This window comes from Anguilla anguilla, chromosome 5, assembly GCF_013347855.1.
Source record: "Anguilla anguilla isolate fAngAng1 chromosome 5, fAngAng1.pri, whole genome shotgun sequence".
Classification (NCBI taxonomy): Eukaryota; Metazoa; Chordata; class Actinopteri; order Anguilliformes; family Anguillidae; genus Anguilla; species Anguilla anguilla.
The window spans coordinates 64,034,232-64,060,847 of record NC_049205.1 but is presented as its reverse complement, the minus strand read 5'-3'; the positions used below and the strand labels follow the sequence as shown (position 1 = coordinate 64,060,847).

At 48.2% G+C, this 26,616-nt stretch overlaps 2 protein-coding genes and 11 non-coding genes across 14 annotated transcripts in view; 8 read left to right on the top strand and 5 right to left on the bottom strand.

The window, feature by feature from the left end:
- The window catches only part of LOC118227901 (rap1 GTPase-GDP dissociation stimulator 1-like), a 24,407-nt gene extending 10,998 nt beyond the window's left edge, over positions 1-13,409 (bottom strand). Inside the window, exons 1-4 of one of the 2 annotated variants that reach the window (XM_035418948.1) lie at positions 13,209-13,409; positions 9,655-9,765; positions 2,067-2,189; positions 1,280-1,405 (exon numbers count right to left, since the gene is read on the bottom strand). In XM_035418948.1, coding sequence (XP_035274839.1) covers positions 1,280-1,405; positions 2,067-2,189; positions 9,655-9,765; positions 13,209-13,281 — 433 coding nt within the window. In that variant the 5' untranslated portion in view covers positions 13,282-13,409. Of the gene's footprint in view, positions 1-1,279; positions 1,406-2,066; positions 2,190-9,654; positions 9,766-12,784 lie in introns of both variants that reach the window. The other variant, XM_035418949.1, reaches the window with a different exon arrangement.
- trnaq-cug lies at positions 3,218-3,289 on the top strand. The gene has a single exon. It is a non-coding gene; the product is annotated as a tRNA-Gln (tRNA).
- trnay-gua lies at positions 3,568-3,655 on the bottom strand. Its single transcript is given in 2 exon segments — positions 3,568-3,603; positions 3,619-3,655. It is a non-coding gene; the product is annotated as a tRNA-Tyr (tRNA).
- trnaq-cug lies at positions 4,253-4,324 on the top strand. Its single transcript has one exon. It is a non-coding gene; the product is annotated as a tRNA-Gln (tRNA).
- On the bottom strand, positions 4,558-4,645 carry trnay-gua. Its single transcript is given in 2 exon segments — positions 4,558-4,593; positions 4,609-4,645. It is a non-coding gene; the product is annotated as a tRNA-Tyr (tRNA).
- On the top strand, positions 5,450-5,521 carry trnaq-uug. The gene has a single exon. It is a non-coding gene; the product is annotated as a tRNA-Gln (tRNA).
- On the top strand, positions 5,968-6,039 carry trnaq-cug. Its single transcript has one exon. It is a non-coding gene; the product is annotated as a tRNA-Gln (tRNA).
- Positions 6,279-6,366, bottom strand: trnay-gua. Its single transcript is given in 2 exon segments — positions 6,279-6,314; positions 6,330-6,366. It is a non-coding gene; the product is annotated as a tRNA-Tyr (tRNA).
- On the top strand, positions 7,470-7,541 carry trnaq-cug. Its single transcript has one exon. It is a non-coding gene; the product is annotated as a tRNA-Gln (tRNA).
- On the bottom strand, positions 7,967-8,054 carry trnay-gua. Its single transcript is given in 2 exon segments — positions 7,967-8,002; positions 8,018-8,054. It is a non-coding gene; the product is annotated as a tRNA-Tyr (tRNA).
- On the top strand, positions 8,658-8,729 carry trnaq-cug. The gene has a single exon. It is a non-coding gene; the product is annotated as a tRNA-Gln (tRNA).
- A 1,036-nt stretch (positions 13,410-14,445) lies between the features above and the next one.
- On the top strand, positions 14,446-14,533 carry trnay-gua. The gene is given in 2 exon segments: positions 14,446-14,482; positions 14,498-14,533. It is a non-coding gene; the product is annotated as a tRNA-Tyr (tRNA).
- A 1,416-nt stretch (positions 14,534-15,949) lies between these two features.
- On the top strand, positions 15,950-24,680 carry LOC118228203 (excitatory amino acid transporter 3-like). Its single transcript, XM_035419542.1, has 12 exons — positions 15,950-16,103; positions 16,865-17,005; positions 17,688-17,780; positions 18,726-18,843; positions 19,194-19,236; positions 19,362-19,451; positions 20,160-20,386; positions 21,041-21,148; positions 22,397-22,519; positions 23,133-23,327; positions 23,669-23,803; positions 24,341-24,680. Exons 1-12 carry the CDS (start codon positions 16,013-16,015, stop codon positions 24,678-24,680), a joined length of 1,704 nt encoding a protein of 567 aa, XP_035275433.1. The 5' UTR covers positions 15,950-16,012.
- The last annotated feature ends 1,936 nt before the right edge of the window (positions 24,681-26,616 follow it).

Here is a 26,616-nt window from a genome sequence, read left to right as displayed (position 1 = left end):
GAGATAATCCTGTAGCCTGAAATTAAACCACTTTTCAAAGCCAGTGGGGTGGATTCTTCCCCCTCCCCTTTTACCCAACCCCCCCCCCCGCCCCCCCCACGATGGAAATAACCTTTCAAGCTTTCTTGCGTTATCCTTGATTGTGTCTAAGATCGGTGAGAGCCGATCAGAGCCACAGAACTGGGCGGTTCATCGGAGCGGGACTGAGGCTGGGTACGGGGAGCAGGGAGGGCCGTCGGAAGCGGCCCAGGCCAGATAAATCTGCCGCTGAAACAGCGATGACAGGCCTGACTAAGCGCTGAGGCTGAGGGGTCCCCCCCGTGTGACCCCCCCCCCCCCCCCCCCCCCCCCCCCCCCCCCCATGGGCGAAACGCTGCTGGCCCAAACAACCAGGCAGATGGAGTGAAAGACAGAGCCGTGTCGGGATGGCGGGATGGCGGGCTGTTCTCTTAACACGGACATTCGCCCGTTTGGCAGACACTCTCCTCCAGGGGAACTTACACAGAGCTTGCATTTGCCATTATATACAATCCGCCTACACTGTGAAGCAATCCTGATTTATTATTTCTTTTTTTTTTTTCACATGTGATCAAGGTACAATATTCCTGGCCCATCTGGGAATTGAACTCGCAACCCCTAAGTTACAAGCTGTAGCTGCAGCCCATATATGTTCTGTTGCATTGTGAGCTGCTCTAGATAGGAGCGTCTGCTCAATGTAACGCTTGTCCCCGAGTCTCATTCTCAAGGGGGTGGGATACGAGGTCTTTTGAGGTCGGGGTTTTAGCGCTCCTGACACCCTGGCTAACCCCCCCCCCCCCCCCCCCCAGCCTCAGAGAGGACGGGGGTGGGTGAAATCCAGCCCTGTTTTTATAATGCTGGCCGAAATGCTAATTTTTAGCACAACCCGCTCCCTCCTGAGTGTTGAGAATATGACAGGGGACGTGTGAGGCCATGAGATGAGGCCATTTATCAGCAATAGAGCTGGATTATACAAAGAAGCCATTATCCGAGACAGGCACTCTGGGAAATGGAGTCATTAGGATATTACTGGACTACAAAGTTCAGGTTCTGTAGTAATGACGGTTCTGAGCCTGTCCGTGCGCCCGTTTATTTCTCTGTACATTTATTTCTGTCCTGGCCTCCAACCCCAGACTCCGCCCCCTGACTCCACCACCAGGCTCTGCCCTCAGACCCCGCCCCCCAGACTCCGCCCCCAGGCTGTGTCTGCGCGTGGCGGTATGTGGGCGGTACGTGTGGCGGTATGCGCAGTAGTACGCACGGCTGTCGTAGCAGATGTTCCCCAGGGCACGGCCCGTCTGCAGCAGCACCTCCTGATCTGCGCAGTTGAGCAGCTGCACCAGGGGGGGGATCAAGCCCGAGCCCACACAGGAGCTCCTCAGAGACTCTGCAGAGAGAGCAGAGACACCCAGTCAGTCACATATACACACACACACACACACACACTCTCTCACACACACACACACACACACACATATCCACACAGGAGCTCCTCAGAGACTCTGCAGAGAGAGCAGAGACGCCCAGTCACGCATATACACACACATACACACATACACACGCACACAGACATTCACACGCACACAGACATTCACACCCACACACACACACTGCACTCAAACTAAAGAACTGCGAGACGATTGCTCATCCCGATGCATTCTGTCAGCAAGCCAAATACCATCTGATATGAGCTGTGAAGACCAGCACAGTCAGTCTGTTCCCCAGTTTCCACAGCTAAACTCGGAGAACAGCAGAGGGAAACACACACAAACAGGCCCCAGATCCTGCTGGGAATTGGGGTTTTTTTGGCTGCAGATGAGATGGGTGACTTCAGTGACAGAAATGAGAGGGAACCCACCATGGTGGTCACGGAGGCAGGCACATGCAGAAGCATCACGAGCATCGCCAGACAAATAACAATCACAATAACCAAAGGACATAATGACCAGCGGTATGAGCGCAACCAGGGGTGGTCTGGCAGGGGCAGAGACGGGGGTGGGGGTGGGGGCGGGGTGTGTGACACTGCCGTGGTGCGGAACGGTCCTCACCGTTTTTGGCGACCTCGGCTATGATGTTGGCGACTTTGGGGGTGCAGGGCGTCGGCTGATTCAGGAGTGCGGAGAAAAGAGGGAGGATCCCCGAATCCTGGATCCGTGCACTGGCCTCGGCATCTGGGGACCACAAACACGAACCCTCAGGGACCCCAAAACCCCACAAACACGAACCCTCAGGGACCCCAAAACCCCACAAACACGAACCCTCAGGGACCCCAAAACCCTACAAACACAAACACACTCAGAGACCCCAAAACTCTACAAACCCTCAGGGACCCCAAAACCCTACAAACACAAACACTCAGGGACCCCAAAACCCTACAAACACAAACACACTCAGAGACCCCAAAACCCCACAAACACAAACACACTCAGAGACCCCAAAACCCTACAAACACAAACACACTCAGAGACCCCAAAACCCCACAAACACAAACACACTCAGAGACCCCAAAACCCCACAAACACAAACACACTCAGGGACCCCAAAATGCCACAAACACAAACACTCAGAGACCCCAAAACCCTACAAACACAAACACTCAGAGACCCCAAAACTCCACAAACACAAACACACTCAGGGACCCCAAAACCCTACAAACACAAACACACTCAGAGACCCCAAAACTCCACAAACACAAACACACTCAGAGACCCCAAAACCCCACAAACACAAACACACTCAGGGACCCCAAAATCCCACAAACACAAACACTCAGAGACCCCAAAACCCTACAAACACAAACACTCAGAGACCCCAAAACTCCACAAACACAAACACACTCAGGGACCCCAAAACCCTACAAACACAAACACACTCAGGGACCCCAAAACTCTACAAACACAAACACTCAGAGACCCCAATACCCCACAAACACTCAGAGACCCCAAAACTCTACAAACACACTCAGAGACCCCAAAACTCTACAAACACAAACACTCAGAGACCACAAAACTCTACAAACACAAACACACTCAGAGACCCCAAAACCCTACAAACACAAACACTCAGTGACTCCAGTAGGGGGTCCATTTGCCCACGTATTTATCAAGCTACAGTTCCACAGATATTTGTGTTTTGACCTTGCAGAACTTGTAGACTATTTATCTCCCTCTGCCGCTATCATCACCCAGAGTCAATATGGGGTTCCATGGTGTAATGGTTAGCACTCTGGACTCTGAATCCAGCGATCCGAGTTCAAATCTCGGTGGAACCTGGACTTTAGGAACTTGTTGATGCGCAAATGAAATACTTTGAGTTGTTATGTGATGTCACTGAACAATGTGTTGCTTGGTGGCTAATGTTTTTGGGATCTGGGTTTTTTTTTCTTTAACCGGTGAAGTCTACTCTAAAATGAAACGACTTCTATTTTCATTCTAGTTTGTTTCAGGTGCTCTGCATGGTCATCACCACCGCCGTACATGACATTGTCATTGATATTGTTGATCGTGGAAACGCAGATCATAAACAAAAGCTGCTCTTGGAAAACACTACTCCTTCGAGCCGGATTCGAACCAGCGACCTAAGGATTTCAACAAGCGCCAACTACAGTCCTCCGCTCTACCAACTGAGCTATCGAAGGGTACAAAGCACTGTTTAGGCACTGCATTTCCATCCTGTCCTTTCAGATTGTTAGCTCTTGATATGGTGCAGTCTTGCCATTTTAAAGTCATGGGAAGAGGCCATTTTGTGACTGGTCAGGTGACTGGGGAATGGTTTTAAAAAGGCCCATTTTTGAGTGCCCTGGCCCGTTTCTGTCAGAGACTCAGTTTGGAGCACACTGGGTTCTTTGGTTGTACAGGCCTCAAATGCTGCTTGGAAGCTAACAATTTTATGGAATTGGGATTGGGATTGTTTTTTCCTTAAACCAGAGACTAATTCAGGCCCAAGAAACCAGGTGAACTGAGTTACTTCTGTAGTCAAGTGCTTTAACTGATCAATTGCTGTGCTACTCAAGTGTATACAAAATGTTTCTTGTTGGCATCAATTGTTTAATCGGTTATGTAATGTCTACTCTAAAATGGCTGTTGTTTCAGTGTTTAGTGTCTTTTGAACTGAACAGGATAAAGTAAATAATTTATCGAGCAACAGTTCCACAGATGTTTGTGTTTTGATCATGCTGAACTTGTAGACTGTACTAATCTCCCTCTGCCACTCTCACCAGATAAGGCAGGTGTGGGGTTCCATGGTGTAATGGTTAGCACTCTGGACTCTGAATCCAGCGATCTGAGTTCAAATCTCGGTGGAACCTGGGTTTTAGGAACTTGTTGATTCGCAAATGAAATACTTACATGAGTTGTTATGTGATCTCACTGAACAATGTTTGTTTATGACACAGTAAAAAGTCATTCTTGGGTACAAATATCCAGGCAATTCTAGTTTGTTTCAGGTGCTCGGCATGGTCATCACCACCTCCGTACACGACGTTGTTGTTGATCATGGAAATGTAAAACATAAACAAATCCTGCTCGTGAAAATGACTTTTCCTTCGAGCCGGAGTCGAACCAGCGACCTAAGGATTTCAACAAGCACCAACTACAGTCCTCCGCTCTACCAACTGAGCTATCGAAGGGCACACAGAAGGGGTTTGGCTCTATGTTTCATGGAGTGTTGGCTGTTGACGTGGTGCAGTCTCGTCATGTTGAAGTTGGGTGAAGAGGCCATTTTGTGACTGATCAGGTGACTGGGGACAGGTTTTAAGAAGGTCCATTTTTGATTGCTCTGCTCCCATTTCAGTCAGAGACTCAATCTGGAGCACATTGGGTGCTACAGGCCTCAAATGCTGCTTAGTGGCGAACATTTTTGGTAATGACTGCAAGGAAGAGTTTCCTCTTGGCCTGTTGTAGTCTGAGCAAGTGTACTTTTTTTTTGTTTGGCTTTTCTGACCATTCTAACCGACAAAGAACAAGTTAAGAATCCTGCAACCACAGTGGTGAGAACTGACCCAGGAAACCGGGAGACCTGACTTAACTGTGTAATCAACTGCTTTACCTGATCACCTGCTGTGCTGCTAAAATGCTGAGTCTCAACGAAAGCCAGCAGACCCTGAGGCTCTCCGGGACCACCGGCTCAATGACATACTTTTCTAGCCATTTAAACTTCCATCCATTTTCACATTCCTTCCTGTCTCTCCCCACATTTTAGATGACCTAATTTTTGTTGTAAATGTCTCTATTAGAAACTTGGTTGTATGAATAGTCACTTGACTGTACCATGAGAGTGCCTATGGGGACCCCTTGAGGATAACCATTGAACTACATGTTGAATTCCTGCGAGTTGCACAGTGGGGACACACTGGTAGGGACTCATAATACTGCGTTAAAGCCAATCCAGTCTTCAGTGCAGGAAACCTGTTTCACCATAAGACCATTGTAGGGGTTCCATGGTGTAACGGTTAGCACTCTGGACTTTGAATCCAGTGATCCGAGTTCAAATCTCGGTGGAACCTGTGCAGTGTAATCTTGCTGCCCTTAACATCCTGAACTAAAGTTAAGAATTCTTCCTGAATAAACCAGAGTGATGAGTGTGATTGTGTGCTCTTGCTCCATTGTAGTGCAGTGTCTGGGTGAGTTTGCTGTCTTGTGCATCGTGGGCTCAGAATAAGTGATTTAAAAGTGTATTTGAAAAACAACCAATGCGGTTTGTTTGCGACCTTCTATAGCCAGCGTGGAGGACTGTAGTGAGAAATATTATGAATCCTCAGGTCGCTGGGTTGAAGGAGTCCCTTGTTTTAAAGTTAAGACTTGTTGATTTACAGATGTATTAAAGACAACACTGAAAAAAAAACCAAATAACGTGAAACATGAACTAGAATGAGAAAACAAATAGTTTCTCGTTGGTATCATAGTTTAATTGATCTCCCTCTGCCACTGTCATCTGTTTAGGCAAGTGTGGGGTTCCATGGTGTAATGGTTAGCACTCTGGACTCTGAATCCAGCGATCCGAGTTCAAATCTCGGTGGAACCTGGGCTTTAGGAACTCACTGATGCCCAAATGAAATGTTTTCATGAATAACACTGTCACCTAACTGAAATGTGCATGTTTATCAGAGTAAAAAGAGCTTCTCCAGTATGAGTACACAGAGAAGGCAGTTCCAACAGATTCTCATTCTAGTTTGTTTTCGGTGTTCTGCATGGTCATCGCCACCTCCATGTCTTGTCTTGGATATCGTTGAACGTGGAAACGCTGATCTTTAAAAACAACCCTCCTTCGAGCCGGATTCGAACCAGCGACCTAAGGATTTCAACGAGGTCCAACTACAGTCCTCCGCTCTACCAACTGAGCTATCGAAGGGCACACAGAGGGGTTTTGGCATGTTTGGCATGACGGTAAGCATGAAATGTTTCTCATTTCAATTCCATGGCGTTTGCAGCATTAATCCCTTCACAGATGTGTTATAGTCCAAAATGGTAAATTAACAATAGCTCTAATTTGGTTCACGTTTGGAAAAACTCTTGATTTTGACCTACAACAATTCTAAATCGCACATACACTTAGTTTCACGTGAATGCATTCTTACCAATCAACTACCATTACAACAACACCCCAAAGTTTCGACAAGCATATTTTTTGGCACACATTTATGTCTTTACTTTTTACCTTGTCCTTCTGGATTGTTGGCTGTTGATGTGGCGCAGTCTTGTCATGCTGAAGTCATGCCTACTTAATTATTGCTTGTATTATTTGCATAGACTGCTTTGTTGCTGCTTTTGTTTGTGTTAATCAGATTAACCTACAGGGTCCAAGTTAAACTACATGGTCGGTCCCTGCACTTGGAACTGTACTTCCCTCTAGGGTTTTTAACACACTTGTTCCTGGTTATGGTTATACACTTTGTTGTACGTCTCTCTGGATAAGAGCATCTGCCAAATGCCTGTAATGTAATGTTAGATAATCATGAGATAATCATGGGAAGAGGCCATTTTGTGACTGATCAGGTGACTGGGGGCAGGTTTTAAGAAGGCCCATTTCTGAGTGCCCTAGCCAGTTTCTGTCTGGAGCATAATGTTATGCAGATTTCCTCAATCTTTTTTTTCCTTTTTAAATGTAAGTTAAAGTTTTTAATATATGTATTAAGTGAAATACATATCTGTTATTTTACCCAGGTAACAAAAGAAGGCTTTAGTATGTATGAAGGCAGTGACAACCATGGAGAGCTCCTGAAACATTGAATCGTTTCTCGTTGGAATCAATCGTTTAATTGGTTATGTAAAGTGTACTCTGAAATGGCTCTTGTTTCACTGATTAGTTCCATAGCACTGTTTAGTATCTTTTGAACAGAACAGAATGAAGAACCTTATCGAGCTACAGTCCCGCAGACATTTGTGTTTTGACCTTGTGGAACTTGTAGACTTTACTTATCTCCATGCCACTATTATCAATCAAGATCAATATGGGGTTCCATGGTGTAATGGTTAGCACTCTGGACTCTGAATCCAGCGATCCGAGTTCAAATCTCGGTGGAACCTGGGTTTTAGGAACTTGTTGATTCGCAAATGAAATACATGAGTTGTTATGTGATCCCACTGAACAATGTGCGTTTATGACACAGTAAAAAGTCTTTTTAGGGTACTAATATACAGGCCTTATAGTCCGGTATGATTATGTGTGAGTACAGGTTTTAAGAAGGCCCACTGTTGAGTGCACTAGCCCATTTCTGTCAGAGTTTGAAGCTCATTGGGTGCTTTAGGCTTCAGATGCTGCTTGGGGGCAACCATTTTGGGATCCTGGTTTTTTTTTTTCTTTAATCGGTTGTGAAGTTTGCACTAAAATGGAACGATGGATATTTTCATTCTAGTTTGTTTCAGGTGCTCTGCGTGGTCATCTCCACCTCTGTACATGACATTGTCGTTCGTGGAAACGCGGATCATAAACAAATGTTGGAAAACGCTACTCCTTCGAGCCGGATTCGAACCAGCGACCTAAGGATTTCAACAAGCGCCAACTACAGTCCTCCGCTCTACCAACTGAGCTATCGAAGGGTACAAAGTGCTGTTTAGGCACTGCATTTCACAGCACCCTCCATTAGTGTCCAATCCTGTCCTTTCAGATTGTTAGCCGTTGACGTGGTGCAGTCTTGCCATTTTGAATTCATGGGAAGAGGCCATTTTGTGACTGGTCAGGTGACTGGAGAATGGTTTTAAAAAGGCTCATTGTTGAGTGCCCTGGCCCGTTTCTGTCAGAGCCTCAGTTTGGAGCACACTGGTTGTACAGGCCTCAAATGTTGCTTGGAAGCTAACAATTTTTGGAATTGGGATTGTTTTTCCTTAAGACCAGAGACTAATTCAGACCCAAGAAACCAGGTGAACTGAGTTAACCCTGTAGTCAAGTGATTTAACTGATCAATTGCTGTGCTACTCAAGTGTATACAAAATGTTTCTTGTTGGCATCAATGGTTTAATCGGTTATGTAATGTCTACTCTAAAATGGCTGTTGTTTCAGTGTTTAGTGTCTTTTTAACAGAACAGGATAAAGTAAATAATTTATCTAGCTACAGTTCCACAGATATTTGTGTTTTGATCTTGCTGAATTTGTAGACTGTACCAATCTCCCTCTGCCACTCTCACCAGATAAGGCAGGTGTAGGGTTCCATGGTGTAATGGTTAGCACTCTGGACTCTGAATCCAGCGATCCGAGTTCAAATCTCGGTGGAACCTGTGTTTTAGGAACTTGTTGATGTACAAATCATTTAACATTTATGTGTGCGATCGCAAGTTTGTGAATGGAATGTCCTTAAGCGAACATTCTAATGCTTATGTAACCATCACTGCCGGTAACTGAACACAATGGAGTTCAAGAACACCGGCACGAAATTTTGGTAAAACATTCCAAAAAAAAAAAAAAAAAAAAAACCTCCTGGACATTAAGGCAGCTGTGTGGTTAACCCTGGGCAGGGAACTGTCCCGAGGGAGAGCTGCTCGTAAAACACGGCGGGCGCGGATTATTCACGGGCCTGGCTGGGGCTCTGCACGTTTCTGGCGGTTTGTCTGTCCTTCTCCTCCTCTGATTAATGTCTGAGAACACAGGCCGAATCTCTGAACAACTGAACAAGGGCTGGAGGGTCGAGCAAAAAGGAAAAAAAAAAAAAACCAGAATGAAATGAGTTTCAGATTACAAGAGAGATAATCTCTCATTTCGCAGAAGCGCACACCAGATTTTTCACGTCTTAATGAATGCTTTCAGCGCAAGAAAAACTGACTGGACAGGGTCTTTAATGAACCAGACCCACTACTCTGCAGGAATTATACAGAACCAGGCTTGCTATTGTGCAGGGTCTTTACAGAGCCAGGCCTGCTATTGTGCAGGGTCTTTACAGAGCCAGGCCTGCTATTGTGCAGGGTCTTTACAGAGCCAGGCCTGCTATTGTGCAGGGTCTTTACAGAACCAGGCCTCCAAGGCTGCAGGACTGATTCCAAGGCGGACTGCAGTAACACTGACTGGGTCTGTGACTGTACAGGTCACTCTGGGTTCTACGGCTGTAAATGGTTCCGTCTGTGTGGCACTGTCTGGGTGCTGGGCAGTGTTGTTTGTGTGGTTGTGTGGTTGGGATAGGCCCAGAGAGGCTGGGTGCTGGTCACTCACTGTTGTTTGCCAGCGCGTTGAGCAGGCAGTCCAGGCACCCCTCCACACCGTCCGGAGCGCTTTCCACTGATGCCAGCTTCAGCTTCTCCAGAGCAGCACACAGGTCATCAGCTGGGACACACACACACACACACACACACAGACACACAGACACACACACACACACACACACAGACACACAGACACACACGCACACACACACACACACGCACACACACACATAGACAGACACACACACACATACAGACACACGCACACACAGACAGACACACACACACACAGACAGACACACAGACAGACACACAGACAGACACACAGACACACACAGACAGACACACACACAGACACATAAGCAACCGTGTATCGCCCAGCAACACATCCCTACAGTAACACATCTCTATGGCAACTACACACCACCCAGCAACACATCCCTACAGTAATACATCCCTATGGCAACTATACACCACGCTGTTACACATAGATCTCTATGGCAAGTACGCACTGCCCAGCATGACATCCCTATGGGATCACAGAAACACAGTGTCCAAACAGTAAGCTGTGCTTATATACTGCTCTTTAGTGAGTCTTCCACCTTTCTCTCAGAACTGAAAGCTGCAGAATGGTGCTGTGAGGAAAACACCCCCCTTTACACCCCCCCCGGCGTTTCCCCACTCCTCTTCCTCCCCACCCACCCGGGATCCTGACCCGGGGGGGGGGGGGGGGGAAGAGTCCTGCCCTGAGCTGACCTCTAGAATGGGAACACATACACACAGACACGAACGCACACGCAAACACAGACACACACACGCACACTCACATACACTCACACAGACACACAAGAGCACATGCTCTCGCTCTCTTGCGCACACACACACACACACACACACACACGAGCACATGCTCTCTTTCTCTCACACACACACTCCCCCACAGAGACATTAACTGAGAAACAGCACGCAGAAGCAGAGGATTGTGGGTCCTGCGGCTCCACGCCTCTGCAGTAACGGCAGCTTAACAGGCCCGTGGCGGGCGAGAGTCTCGAGTCACATGACCTCCTCGAGCCAAACCTCATTGGCGGAACCCGAGGCGAGGAATCCCTCCTCGTGCCTAACCGCTCGGATCCGAACCCAGAACAGCCGAGAACAAACCGCTTTTCAGCACCCTGTACTTTACAAACCCAGTGATGAAAACAGATGTGAAAGCGTCACATACTGCAGCTATACAGTGTATGCATATATATACGTGTACTGCAATGTATAAAAGCAGCAATGATGTATACTTTTCATCACACTGTATTTAGTGCTGCAATACTGTGATAACACAGGACAGTGAGGCACCAAATGGCACTGAGTCCACTAACAAGATTTAGTGTTTTCCTCCCCTTACCCCCCCCCCCCTCTCTCCCCCCCCCCCATTTCCTCTGCAGCAGGGACCTCTTTCCTCTTTCCCTGCCCTTCAGGAAGCTCAGAGGTGCATTCGGTGACCTGCAGGATGTTCGGGCTCAGAAGGGTGTCAGGGCACGTATTCTGACTACACTTCCCACGATGCACTGCGGTGGGTTTCCTCTCGGACAGGTCAAGGTTGCCCGTTACACGTTGTTCATGCACTGTGCACCTACTGGTCTTCTAAAACAGCTTTATGTCCCTTAATTTGTGTCCGTTTAATGGACGAAAAACACTCTTGTCCCTGGGCCACACATAGTTAACCCTTCAAGGTGTAAAAGATCATGAATTTGTAATTAGAATGTTCTCAGCTGAACATTCTAATGCTGATGGTAATGGAAAGCAATGGAGTTCTAGAACACTGACTTTGACTTTTGAAACAAACATTCCAAGAAATACCTACTCTTCAAAGGGCCACAGTAGGCTATTAATTAACATTTTATTGAGTCAGGGCTGTTCAATGAAACAGGGTAGGTTGTCTGGTCGTTGTCTCTTGGACATGTGACCTATTTTGTTATTTCATTTGAAGGTGGACCATAGTAACCCCCCCCCTCCGAGTCATGTGCTTTGCATCCGTTAGCGCCAGTCAAAGGGACAGGGTTCAAGTCGAGGAAGTGCATCACGGTTTTCAGAAACACAAAAATCATATGCATGCCGCGCATTCATTCACTGAACGCGTGATGGTGACAGTGTATGAAGATCCACAGTACAGCAACAGCTTAAGACTGGAACACTATCAATATTTGACGACCGGCTGTTGATATTCACCGTGCAACGCATCTATCAGATCTACAGAGCTAACGTTATATAATTTGTAGGAAAATGAATGGGGAGCCACCAATATTTCTGAACATAATCAGCGACCCTTGTTCATGCATTACGAATAACTAACCTGCCATATGTCGTTTAAAATAATAACCTACATTATCACATGTGAGCAAACAACTTGTGATGTAGTGATAATTTTCGGGCACATGAGTTATTTCACTAAACTTGTTAGCAACTACTGTACAGCGAGCTCAAGTCACCTACTACGCAGCTAGCACTATAGCGTTAGCTGACCGGCTTACTGACATGTAGTTCGAGGCTATGCATAAGGTTATGTATGTTGTTAATAGCTCTCAGGTAGCAATAATTTGCAGTTATTTCAGTTTTACTGTCAAGTTCATCAACTGAAACGCATTTATACACAGTTTGGAACCAGCGAGCTATCGAGTAGGAAAGATGACATTCTCTAGTCTAGGGACCAAATACTTACCGTTAGGTTAACGTTACATCAGCAGAAACCAAATAACTATAATATTGACTAATACGGGTAAAAATGACACATAAAGACTAACTTTGCCAAATCTAACTAGGATCGTGGACATATACGAAAATATATCTCGACTAAACATTGCACAGTAAATGATGCTTCGAAAGAGCTGTCACACCACACCTTCTCGCAGCTAGCTAGCTAACGTTAACGAGCTTTTCAGTCATCAGCATTTAACCAGGCGTAAGCCACTGGATATTTCTGTGTAGCATGGACAGCTAGCAAACTAGTTAACCGTGCCAGGGGTAGAGAAGCGGCGAGACCAAACTTGTCACTGTTGATCTATTGCTATTAGCCAGCTAATTAACGAGCAGAACATTTATCCCGTCGGCTGAACCGCGAACGACGCATTTTGGAGTAAGCGCGCACTCACCCATCACGCTCGGGAGATGCGCGACAGTCGTAACGGTCCTGAGCCGAGATGCTTATGCACTGAAAATGCACCGGGAAAACGGCCCGTTTTACTGTCGTTTCCTACAGGAAACCACGGCACGGCACTTGGATGCTGCGAGCTGGTCAAACAGTCATTCGTCCCAGGCCCACCGTCTTCTGCATTCGCGCAATCGGTCCCCGGCGATGGCACCACTTTTATTTATTTTTTCACTGACACACTCACCAAGCGGCAAAGGTACCCCAATCTGCGAATGGGGGCGGTTACTCACTGGTGATGGGTACCCTAGCAAGCTAGCCGCATGCACTGTGAAATCTCCCAAATGCTCCTACCCAGCTAGTTTAGCTCACTCCTGCGAAGCGAGTCTGCTCCACACAAGTCAACTCCGGGCAGGTTACAGGCTTACGGTTCCGTCTGTAGGCGACGTTGAAAGCCCACCTCTCCCTTTCACTGGATTGGCGAGTTGAGTCCACACACATTCTCGGGCTGCTTCTGGTTGGTAGACGCTTTAAGAGTCGCGGGGTCCGTCTGCGCCCCGCGCTGGCCCGCCGCCTGGAGGTAATGTGCGCTCCGAGTATTTGCGTCTGGCGGATGGCTCCCACGAGACCATACTGCAGAGATCGGTCAGTTAGTCATGTCAAAAACTACACCAGTAAAAACAAATAAGCGCAGCCTACCAGCTTTTCAAAAAATATATTTATTTTTAAACAAAACATCTTAAGAAAATAAGGGGCTCGTTTGTGGCACTCCACGTATGTGAACATACTGAATGTGCCACTAAAAATTAATAACGATACAGCTGCAGTTTGGGACCCACACAAGTTCTAGAACGTGACCAAATGGAAACTCATTAGATGGATAATGTAACCGATCGCGCAAGGCAGTGTGTTGGGAGTACTGGTTTCAGCATCGCGTCACTAGCGCAGCAGCAGCAGCAACAACACCAACAATAGATCCTTAACAGAATATAAAGTGCTGCATGTGTTGCTGTTGCTGGAATGTTTTGTCAATGTTGTAGCATCGCCACTGCATGGCAGCAACATTGTGAAAACGTTTAGTGTTCGCTGGGATAAATGTGCTTTATTAATGTGCAGTTTTTTTATCCCTCAAAAAAGTAGCACTACCCACAATTCCTCCAGAAGTCTGCTCCCTGATCATTCACTGTTCCCTTGCAAAAGCACACCAGTCTAAATTACAGGTCACCTGTTGATCCGTGATTTTCCACAATCCTACAATGACTCACTTATGTGCTTTACTATAAGTGATGGTGCCTGGTGGATTATAACCTTACATCATGAAAACCCCCCAGAGACAATTGTCTTCTGTTTTGACAGGAGGTGAGTAGAGACTGCAGTCACTGGACATGGCTGCCTTCACTGTACGGGAAGTATTAATGCATGCAAACTGCTGGAAGCAATTCTGTTTAAAAAAAAAAAAAAAAAAAAACTAAAAAAAAAACTTCAGTTCTGTGCCTCTTCTTATCTGTTTTTAGGGGTGTTCCACCCAGTGCCTTCAAATATCTTACTGTGCTCTACTGGAATTTATATAGCCAAACAAATGTCTAATCAGTGTTGAAAAATAATTGAAAATAAAGGTTTATCTTTTTTCTACCCGATATTCATAAAATGGAGTTGGTGGTGTGCCCTTCGATAGCTCAGTTGGTAGAGTGGAGGACTGTAGTTGGGTGTTGTTGAAATCCTTAGGTCGCTGGTTCGAATCCGGCTCGAAGGAATAGTTTTTGAGGGTGACAATCTTGTATAATGGGTAACTGGTCTTGTACCCTAAAGATTGCAGGTTTGATTCCTAGGTAGGAGGCTGCTGTTGTATCCTTGAGCAAGGTGCTGCTTAACCTGCATTGCTTCAATATATATCCAGCTGTACACATGAATACTGTGTACAAAGTTGTGTAAGTCACTCTGGATAAGACTGTCTGCTGAATGATTGTAATGCAATGTAGGTCTGTTCATAAACCATTGTACCAGCATGTCCCAGGTGCCACCACAGTCTAATGTGTAATGCGTTTTCATCCACTGAACAAAGGGGTCTGGTTTGTATGGAATATGCTCCTGAGCTCCTGAGAATTTTGTGGACTGTCCCGAACAAAATGTTTTTTTTTTTTGTTTTTTTCTTTCTGAGGCAAGACATGCTGACCGGAACAGAAGGCCACAGGTTGGCATTCTCTCCAGCGCTCGATGGGTGAGAACGAGTCGTCCCATATCTCCTCCCTGTGCATCATTGTCAGAAGGCTCGTAGCATTTTATTCGACCTTTGTCTCTGCTCTGGGAGCGTCACAGAATGCCTCACCCTTCACAGCATTTTTCTGTCATGTTCATTCAAGGGCAGCTTCCATGAATTCTCCTGAGCCAAAATATATGTATCTAACGCCCCCCAGTACCTTCGGAAGAGACGATAAACCGAGGTCCCGAATTCACTGAGGTCATAAAAGATTATGACGGTGGAAGAGTACAGTAGCGTTTGCAGACACAATTCAACAAGGCCTTCAGTGAGGAAGCCGCAATGCGCCACCTGGTGGACAAACAGAGGAAGCGTCAGAAGACCTGGAGTGGCCTCAATACAAGAGGCTATAACTACAAAGTGCGTTGTCCTAAATTTTGAAGACGTAAGCAAGCATTTCTGTTTTTCAGCGTTTTGTAAAAATGCTACCACCAAACTCACGATCTGGTTGAAGAAAAGTTACGTGTTTTAATAATTTAAATGCGTAGCTCTGCATTTGTTTTTAAATTAATTTTAGTGCGTTTTATTTTTTCTTCCCCAATTTGGAATGCCCAGTGGTATACATATCGGCGCTCATTTTTGCGCCCTCCATTATCAGTTCGGCAGAATTGCAGACAGCCTGTACTGTGCTCGGAAACACCTGAGGTCCGCGCCGTCGCTTCTTATTCAGAAGTCGGGCGCGTGCAGACCTGAGCTGGTGCAGCTCGACGGGCGCACTCGCCGGCGACCGATCGACAGAAGGCCGTGCGTTTTACAATATACTGCCGCGGATTCCGTTGTCGTCATGGGACACCTACATCCCACAAGGACACCGGTAGCCTACCACCTGCTCACTCGCAACCCTCCTCCAGTCATCAGTCGGAATCTCCGTCTTCCGACCAATCACACTCTTCCTTTTCCCATCCAATCGGATTCCGGCTCACCTGGCCCGTGCCATGGAGAAGGCACTCCAAGCCCAGGAGATCGCGGGATAAGATGGAGAACAGGGACAGAGGATGCCGCCGTTGCTGGAGCTCCGTGAAAAGGAATCTGTGTCTGATTGCTACCATTGGAGCAGTAATTTTGGGTAAGTCCCCACCCCACACATTGTGTCTTCAGCACTGGTTATGTGACGTGCTGAAGGTCCTAGTCTTGGGTTAGGACAGTTTCAATAGCCTGTAAAATAAGAACAGTTGGAAATTCAACAAATGTGGTGAGCCACTACATGTAAAAATCTCTTTTTGAAATGTTTTCACACTGTATATTTTCAAAAATGCTGCAAAATGAGTCTCTTGTTCTTAACCTCATTTGTATTGCTGTTCATATGTGAGTGTGATAGGACAGAGGAGAACTTAATCTCTCACATTTAATTACTTAATAATAATAATAATAATAAAGAATAATCACAGAGCAAATTTGATAGGACTAAATTGATTATCTTTGGGGGATTTAAAACCATGCTGAAATGATTTCAGTGATTCATTTGGATAATGGTTCTTTGTTGTTGACGTGTGGAAACATTCCCCTCACAGCTCAAGGATGTGTGTGTCAGTCGTGAGCTCGATGCTACGACAGCATCACTGCACCTGGGGACACACCTGTGGCCATGTTTTCAATGTGTCACGTTGCTTTGTCATGTCTCAGTGTTTTGACACTGTGGTCTGACTGTCTCATCCCAATGTGTGTTCATTTGTACTAATTTATAAAGCCCTTTGGGCTGTAATGAATTGTAATGAATGGTGGCAAATCATCATTATTATTATTAGTCAATGAGAACAATAATAACATGTTTCTGTTATCTTTGTCACACTCAAAGTGACTCCACTGTTGGTGCTTTGTCTCTTGCAGGAATCGTGCTGGGGTTGCTGGTTCGAGAGTATGCCTCCCTCTCCGAGCTCCATAAGCACTATTTTGGCTTCCCTGGGGAAATCCTGATGAGGATGCTCAACATGGTGGTCCTCCCACTAATCATTTCCAGCATCATAACAGGCAAGTCATGTGACTGCTGGCATCACAATGGTCTGGTGCTGTGACTCTTTGCATCACAAAAGGAAGGTCATGTGTCTGCCTACATCACAATGGCCAAATTACATGAGTTCTACATTCATATTTTGTAAGTCACATGACACCTACTGTACAGTGCCTGCTAATTTTTAAAATGACAAATGCACATCATTAGGCCAGTCTTTTAGCTATTATTATACAGTATGTCACATGACTGCTGTAATGTTTCCTAGGGTGATTTTGTTTAGCCACAAATAGCATTCAATAAATAAAACCAATGCTATAAAAATTGATAATTGCGTTTCAAGAATTCTTTTTGTGCTGCATACAAAAGTATTGTAATATTTGCCACTTAAAGGCAGTCAGTTGTGGTTAAAAGAAAATCATTGTGTTTTTTGCACATTAATTTTTTGGCCTGTTTCAGATATATTAGGTCACATCAGTCCAAAAATACCCTCCAATTTCATAGTATATTTGAGTTAACATTTCTCTACCTTTTCCCAGTAACGTTAGCAACCATTAAACACTTTTATTAATGACCATGAAACCATTAGCCAATCAAACGTAAGGTCCCGCCCCCTTTGTGGCTGACTGACGAGTTGCTCCAGCCAATCCTGCGCCGTGATCGCTCTGATTGGGTAATCGTGTGCTGGGACCGTTTCCCCAGGGGCGGCGGCCCTGAACCCGGAGGCGTTGGGCGGCATCGGCCTGCGTGTGACGATATGCTACCTGTCAACAACCGCCATCGCCGTCTGCCTGGGTAAGAGAGGCCCCCTCCCCCTGGGCACCCAACCCCTCACCTCCGCCCGAGCGCCCCACCCCTCACTGCGCCCATACAGGGGGGCCCCCACTGGCGCCCAACCCCTCACCACTCCCCTACAGGGTCCCACCACCGCCCAACCCCTCACCACTCCCCTACAGGGTCCCACCACCGCCCAACCCCTCACCACTCCCATACGGGCCCCCACCAGCGCCCCACCCCTCACCACTCCCATACGGGCCCCCACCAGCGCCCCACCCCTCACCACTCCCATACAGGGGCCCCCACCGGCACCCAACCCTTCACCACTCCCATACAGGGGGGCCCCCACTGGCGCCCAACCCCTCACCACTCCCATACAGGGGGGCCCCCACTGGCGCCCAACCCCTCACCACTCCCATACAGGGGGCCCCACCGGCACCCAACCCCTCACCACTCCTGTATGGGGGGGGGGGGGTTCCCCCTGGGTCCACATCACACGCAAAGGGTTTTATTTTAGCTAATCTGCAACCAAGTTGCCTGCTAGCGCCAGTTAGCTTGGAATGTGCTTCGAGACAAGCGACCCGGTCAGTTGATTTAGGGTCCACGTTTCATCGCTCTCTAGTGACCCCTGCTGGCCAATCAAGCTCTTGCAGACTGCATGTCATGGCTGCACATGACAGGTCTTCCTCTGACGCCACTCTGTGCGAGCTTAGCTGCAGCCTGCGGTGTGGGACAAAAGTTGTAGTGCCCCCATGTGATTCGGAGGGGAACTGCAGACCTCTACTCTCCTGAGGCGTTCACGCATGTACTCGGCTGTGGTTTCAGATGATTGGACATTCCAAATTTCGATGGGAATTAGATATATGCAGCCCCAGGTTGGGTGGCAAAAATTTGTAAAAATAAATGAAACTTGGACGTAGCCGGTGAAATGTGTGACAGTGCGACTGGACTACTCCTGCTCAGGTATCACCATGGTGACAGCCATCAGACCCGGCTTCCCCCGAGACTCTGACAGCCGCAGTGGGATCGGGCCCAGGCCAGAGGTCGCCGCGGCGACGGACACCATGTTGGATTTGCTCAGGTGACGGTCTTAATCGGGGACCTGGGGGGGGGGGGGGTCTCGGCTTCCAAATTCCTCCTGCTATGTCAGCACATGACAATCACACACAGATCTCTGCGCTTTGAAAAGCTCTCGGCTTCTCCAGATGAGATTAACGGGCTGAGTGTTTTGGAGCCTGACTGTCACCGCCCTGTTTGCTGGGTTATTTCGGTGGCTCCTGTTTGCTGGGTTATTTCTGTTGCATCCTCTCCAGAGGGCTGGGGTAGAAACAGCGGGTTTATTATACACGCATCAGATAGTGTACACAGCTAAAATGGCGCCCGCCCAGTGAAACTGTGTCTTTTTTTTCCTTTCTTGCGTTTCTCCTGTAGGAACATGGTCCCTGAGAACCTGGTGGGAGCCTGCTTTCAGCAGGTATGAGGCCCTCACGGAGCGGGCCGCAGGGGGAGGGAGGGGGCGTCCATCAGCCTTTCCTTCTGAAGCGCTGTACTTTAGAAAAAATAAATAAAAAATTGGTCTCGCTTTTTTTTTCATCCCAGTACAAAACGCGCAGGAAAGAGGCGGACGCACCTGCAGCGGACGTTTCACCCGCACCTGTGCCCGTCTCCATGGCGACCCTCTCCTGGCAGGTAAAACGGTCTCCTCGGCTACGAGGCTCTGGAGGTTTTGGAGAGGGAGCTCTGAGGACGTTGAGTCGTGGTGGAGCAAAACTCAGCCCTTCCCAAACCCAGCCTTCGCAGACAGTCTGTGGCAAGCAGAGCACTTTATACATGAAATTACCCACAATCTCATGTTTTTCGGTTATGCAACATTTCGATGATTATTACTGGTGACTCAGTGCCCTGATACATGGCCAGTGGACCTGATGGAGTTTTGGAATTTAGGAATAATTTTATTAATTCTTTTGAGTAGACACCTGGAATTTTTCCCCTGGTAGACAGGTAGGAAGCAGGGAGGGTGACAGATGGAGATGAGACCCCAACAGTGACAGCACCACAGTGGGCATCAAACCCACACCCTTGCGGGGGATGTGACTCAGGGGCCTGTTACAGGGTTACAGGGTTCTATCTGGCTTTTTTGTGCAGCTTCATTAACAGAAAAAAACTGGCTAATTAACACAGGAAAGCCCACACAACAGATTGAACATCTTGTGTCACTTTTTAAAATTGCTTTTTTGTAATGTGAGAAGGAACCCATGTTCAGCATAAATCAATGCCCAGATACGATGTAACAGCTTGATAGCCTAACGTGACCTGACCCTGTCCACAGGTGAAGCCCTGTCATTCCAAGCAGGTGACATGCTGATGTTGTGTTCCCTGGCTTCCTGTCCGCTTTAGAACATCAGCCAGAACTCCTCGACAGAGGGGCAGAACTACCCCACAGAGGGGCAGCAGTACTCGATAGAGGGGAGGTACTACGAGGGGATCAACATCCTGGGCCTGATCGTGTTTTGCCTGCTGTTCGGGCTCACCGTGGGCAGGATGGGGGAGCGGGGGCGGGTCCTGGTGGAGTTCTTCGACGCGCTGAACGAGGCCACCATGAGAATCGTCCAGATAATTATGTGGTACCGTACGAACCCCTGCGTGCTTCTGACGGGCAATTTCCCCTTACCTTTAACCTACTAAAACCAAAACACATGTCAGTCAGGAATGACGTCCCAGATAGCAAGCGACTCCAGCCGGGATCTGGGCTGATTCTGGCCCGAAGGCAGCATAGCCGGCAGAGATCCGGTCCGGATTCGCTTGCTATCTGGTACATTGTTTTATTTTTCATTTTATCCAGCATAAGAACATCGTTATTACTTATATTTATTTTCCCCACACATTGCCCATTAGGGGAACCCGACACCTTTATTTTATTTCCCATTGAGTCCGTCTCTCAGTGGCGATTGTCTCTGTGAGGCTGCGTCAGTGCTATTTCCACACAGCGCTTACATCATGCTTCCACAATGAGGCCGCGGTGCGTAACCTAGCTACGAGCGCTAACGTGTGACAGAAGCATTTATACGCATTCCTGACTGCTTACGGCCGTGAGCCTCCACAGCTCACATCTGTCACCGCCCGTTCGTCATGAGCAGCGTCGGTCAGTTGTAAACAACTCTGGGAAATTTCCTGGGTTTTTTTTTTTTTTTTCAGGGATTATTTAGAATGCATCATGAATGGTTTATGACTGTTTTTTTATTTATTACAGCTAATGGTATTTTTTAATTATCTCACAGCTACATGCCCGTTGGGATAGTCTTCCTAATTGCTGTGAGGATCGTGGAGGTTGAAAACTGGGACATGGTCCAGAAACTGGGGCTCTTCATGGTGACCGTGTTGAGCGGGTACGCTGCCCCTGCAGGTGAACCGAGGGACTGCACGCTTAACATCAGCACACGGGACTGTGTGACATCAGCATCGCCTGTGCTGCCCACTGCGCAGCTACATGTCCCACTGCACAGCTACAGGTCCCTCTGCGCAGCTACATGTCCCACTGCGCAGCTACATGTCCCACTGTGCAGCTACATATCCCCTTGCGCAGCTACATGTCCTTCTGCACAGCTACATGTCCCACTGCACAGCTACATGTCCCACTGCGCAGCTGCATGTCCCACTGCGCAGCTACATGTCCCACTGCGCAGCTACATGTCCCACTGCGCAGCTACATGTCCCACTACGCAGCTACATGTCCCACTGCGCAGCTACAGGTCCCTCTGCGCAGCTACATGTCCCACTGCGCAGCTGATCTGTCTAAAACGTCACCAGCACGTTGCGTTGGCGACGCGCCAGGTTGAGGAAACAGCTGTGGCCTAAAGCAGCTGCAGCCAGCGCAGTCTGTAACAGAAGCTCGGCATCGCTGGCCTACAGCTCCCCTAAATTTAATTGTCAGCTGCTACCGTCTGCGACGATGGCTCGTGTCAAGAGATGAGAAACGTGATAACCCCCCACCCACACCCCCCCAACCCCCCACCCCCCCCTTCCACGTACGGCCACGGCACCCCCCCCCCCCGAAAATGCCTCAGAGGGGAAAGAAAATCCTTCCCAGAAAAAACGGCGACTGTTTCCATAACGCGTGATTTTGCTCGGCGTTCTAATTTAGGGGCATTTGAACCCCCCCATTGGAAAGGGGGGCACTCCGCTGGGCCAGTGCCCACAGGCTACTGGTTTCGCTACGTTAAAAATAATAACAATAGCAACAGCGGAGTCAGTTTGCATTGCTCTTTTTCAAGGAGCCGAAGGCGATTTGCATCCGTGGTCCTCAGTCCTGGTCCTGGAGAGCCACAGGGTCTGCTGGTGTTTGCTGTCGCTCGGCACTTGAGTTAGCCCAGTGATTGGTCAGTTAAAGCAGTTACTTACACAGCTAACTCTGGTCACCTGGTTAATTGGGTCTCAAACGGTTGCTGATCTTAAGATGAAAACAAAAACTAGCAGACTCTCCTGGCTCTGCAGGACCAGGACTGAGGGTCAGTGCTTTACATCACTACAGGTAAAAAAAAACGACAGAATAGTCAATGACAGAAACAGGATAAACGTGGGGGGTGGGGGGGGGTTAATTGCAGGTCAGTAGCCGCTGTTTCTCCTCCTCTCTCCAGGCTGGCCATCCACGCCTGCCTCGTTCTCCCGCTGCTCTACCTGGCGTTTGTGAGGAGGAACCCCTTCAGGTTCGCCTGGGGGATGGCTGAAGCTCTGGTGACCGCCCTCATGACCTCGTCCAGGTACACGGCAGAGCCTCATTGGATGATAATGATGATTGACAGTGAACACAACCAATAACAAAGTTAACAAGCCTGATATGAGTTTCCTGACCTTAGCCTATGTGATTCCGCTTGAAATTTGACACTACATTCCTCTGATGGGGATAAATGAACAGACAGACAGACAGACAGACAGACACACAGACACACAGACAGGCAGGCAGGCAGGCAGGCAGGCAGGCAGGCAGACAGACAGACATACAGAGAAACATATCACTAATACATTTATACCAGTTCATACTGTAGTAGAGGGATACTCCAGTCTGTCCCTGCAGGCCTGTAGTGCTGCTGGTTTTCTTCCCCTATAGACAGGGACTGATGTACACCTGGGAGGCCAGGTGAGTGGGACCTCTGGCCAATCAGTGACATGAATAAATGAATCAGTTAACTTTGAGCTGTAAGAGAAAACCAGTGGTACTCCGGGCCCTGAGGGCTGGGCCTCATACTCACTGTGTCTCAGAGTCAGGGGTGCTGGCCTGGGGTCAGTTCGGCCCTTTAGTTCATAATGGATCAGGTTAGGGGTGCAGACAGGGCGAACTGATCTCAGATCAGCTGAGCGTGCGCCCCCCCCCAGCACGGCCACGCTGCCCGTGACGCTGCGCTGCGCGGAGGAGAGGAACGGGCTGGACCGGCGGGTCACGCGCTTCGTCCTGCCGCTGGGCACCACCGTCAACATGGACGGGACCGCCCTGTACGAGGCCGTCGCCGCCATCTTCATCGCCCAGCTCAGCGGCTACGCCCTGGGGGTGGGGCAGCTCCTCACGCTCAGGTACGGCTCCCCCCACCCCCCCACACTCCCCCCGCCCCACTCGCCGTCCACACTACCCCATACCCTCATGGGGGGGGGGGTACAAAAATGCCACTGCAATTGTAGACTTGACCAGAAGAACTGACCCTGAATTACTTCTATCAAATATCTGGCTGTATAAATGGACTGTATACTTGTATAAAACATGTACTAAATGTAATGTGAACATAATTTAATTTGGCGTGCATTTCCCCTATTCATTACCAATGGCGGTAAGCAGAAGCGCTGAAATATCTTCTCCTTTAATGTGAGGCTTAGCAGAACCACTCTGCAGACTGTGTTCTGATGTGTCCTGTCTGCAGTATCACGGCAACGCTGGCCAGTATTGGGGCAGCTGGAATCCCCTCTGCGGGGGCAGTTACTACGATCATGGTGCTGTCGGCGCTGAACTTACCCCTGGATGATGTCACGCTCTTAATTGCCGTCGATTGGCTGCTGTGAGTTCCTCTTAGTTTTACACGGTTTTACACAATGCACAGACTGTGTTAAAAAAAGACACAGGTACTGTGTTAACGCAGAAGCTGAAACCAGCAGCTGTACCACCTGTACCCTTCTCATGTTAACATGTGGGTCGGGACCCAAAATGGGTCATGGGATTGTATGAGGTAGAGCCACTAGGCTATGCCTCTATGTGTAATTGATGGGTCCCTGTACGTTATAATGTTAAATGTATAATTTGGGTCCCAGTATTAAAAGGTTTTGAGAATCAGTGAGTATTGAGTATGGGAGGCGGGTTTGAGACGACACATATGATATAAAAACGTGAGCAAGTCCACTTTACAAGCGTGCTGAACCCACCACTTCAGACGCTGAAAGCCTTGCTTAGTATCCGGGCTTTACTCTGGACTACCGCAGACTGTTAAAGTATGTGAGCGGGAGATCGATCGCACGCGGTGTTCAGTGCCTGATCTGAGACTGCAGACTCAGAGTTAACCTCCCCCCCGTGTCCCGCCCCCCCGCCCCCCCCCGGTCAGGGACCGCTTCCGCACGGCGGTCAACGTTCTGGGCGACGCCTTCGCGGCTGGAATCGTCCAGAAGCTGTCGGAGCGGGAGCTGGGGGGGGCGGGGACGCTACGCAAGCTGGACGCCGCGAGCCTCTGCGCCCTCGACGCGCCCCCGGGCACGGCCGACGCCGAGGAGGACGCCTACGCCAACGACGGCTTCGCCCGCGGCAACGACGGCTTCGCCCGCGGCAACGACGGCTTCGCCCGCGGCAACGGCATCGACGGCTTCGCCCGCGGCAACGACGGCATCGCCAATGACGGCTTCACCCCTGATCAGGCGGACGCAGATTTGAACAGCTCTCAGTGCTAGAAAGAAAAAACTCTTCGGAAGGGAAACTTCACCCTAATCTGATGTCATCGTACTTTATTGACCATATATATATATACTGTTGATCCCTTCTTTGATCACTGCTGGAATGTTGAAAAAAATCATTTATTTTAAATTATTTAAAAATGGTTTTGTAAATATCTTCACAGGTGGACTTTGCGTCATGCAAACCACATGATTGCTTGGGGCCCCAGACACTTTGGGGCCCCCTCTGGCTATAAGTGGGAGCCTCTATATCCTTGAATGTTGATAAATATATAATTGAAAACAAATGCTTTAAATTATGTATTTGGGCAATATGGTGGAATTTCTCTTCATGCACTGCAGGTTTTTAAAGAAAGTGGCTTTCTCAGCATACTGTCAGGAGGGGTTCTGGGGATCCCCAAAAACTGGGCTTTGATTGGGGCCCCAAAATGGGCCACTGGATATCTCACCTGCTCTGTTCTGTGTGTGAAACACACCTCTTTGATTCAGCTGTACAGTGTAACGATATTGAGAGTGGGTGTGGCCTTCCCAGTTATGTAAAATGGGCAGATACTTCCAGGACAGGGGAGGGGCTTGTACCGGAAACACCTCCTTTTGTTCGATACAGGTAACAGCTAAAGTTACCAAACGTGCTGGAGGCTGTTGCAGCGATACAGAATACCTACAGTCATGACCAGGCCTTCCAAACTGGGTGGATATTCTGGAAACAAGGGAAAAACTTAAACAACCCTAACTTAAACAAGCAATAAATAAGTACATAAATAAATATGAATAAATAAAATGTTATTTATTTAATGGTTTATAGTTTGTCCTGACTTAACAGGGTGTTAATTTAGTGACACTGAACTCACATGCAGGACTTAAAGCCGTGCAGTAGAGGGCGCTATTTGTCCTATTGGACAGTCAGTGGACATTAAATGAGCATTAATCATGTATCACAGTTCAGCATCTGATTGGCTGAGTACACTCAGGGCCCTTTGTGTTAGAAACCTCAATGAACTGGAAGATTGAATGGATAAAACACACATGCATACATACACACAAACACACACACATGCACACACGCATGTTTAGTTCAAAGATCGTCCTTACGGCATGACTACAATTCACCTTTTTCTGAGTGAATTTAAGGAGTTAGGAGTTATGGACCATACTTTACAGTTCACACTTCTTTTTCCTATAGTATTAATGCGTGAATCGGGCAGGAATTTAACAATTCCCTGAATGTGCACCTAGACCGCTACCAGGCAGCCCTTTCTGTTGTATTGAATGTGCTTGTGTCAGAGCTCCACAGGCCACTATGTGGAGGCTGCAAGTCTCTGCTCTTCAGAGCGTCCTGGTGATTAATTAATGTCCTGTAATATAATCAAGGCGGAGAGCGGCGTCTGGCTCCAATTACAAAGTAATAGAGTCACTGAGCAAACAATGGGCACCGAGAGAAGTGGGATTACGTGAAACTGAGGTGCTCAGCAGACACGCTCATCCAGGGAGAATTACAAAACACTTAGAGTCCAGTGCTGGTTTGAGCCAAGATGGAGTGTAAACAGGCGGGTTTCCAGTCCGTGGTGTATGTATGCTGTGTACAGTCTGGCCTTCAGCCCTGGCCCCGGTTTCCACCGTCTGATCTTACAGGAGGAGAGCGCTGAGTCACCGCCCCTGCCACGGGTCACCTTTGACCTTTGACCCTATAGCCCCGAGCACCGGCACCAGACGGAGAGAGAGAGAGAGAGAGAGAGGGAGAGAGAGCTCGGCACGTTTTTTCCGGGAGGAGAACGAGCATACCCTGGCGAGCGACCTGGCCCTGTTTTGGTATCCATGGCAACGGCGGCCAGGTGGGAAACCTGTCAGAGTCAGCTGGACTCCTGTAAGAGTTCCGGAACAATAGACCCGGGCTGTCAGACTCCTCACAGCCTCTTACTGGGGCCACATTACT

Bases quoted from the DNA above. Each gene is read 5' to 3' on its own strand.
- LOC118228203 (XM_035419542.1), top strand. From the start codon at position 16,013: ATGGAGAACAGGGACAGAGGATGCCGCCGTTGCTGGAGCTCCGTGAAA. The intron at 19,452-20,159 runs GTAAAACGGTCT...TGTCCGCTTTAG, and splicing joins TGGCGACCCTCTCCTGGCAG to AACATCAGCCAGAACTCCTC. The intron at 23,804-24,340 runs GTGAGTTCCTCT...CCCCCCGGTCAG, and splicing joins ATTGCCGTCGATTGGCTGCT to GGACCGCTTCCGCACGGCGG.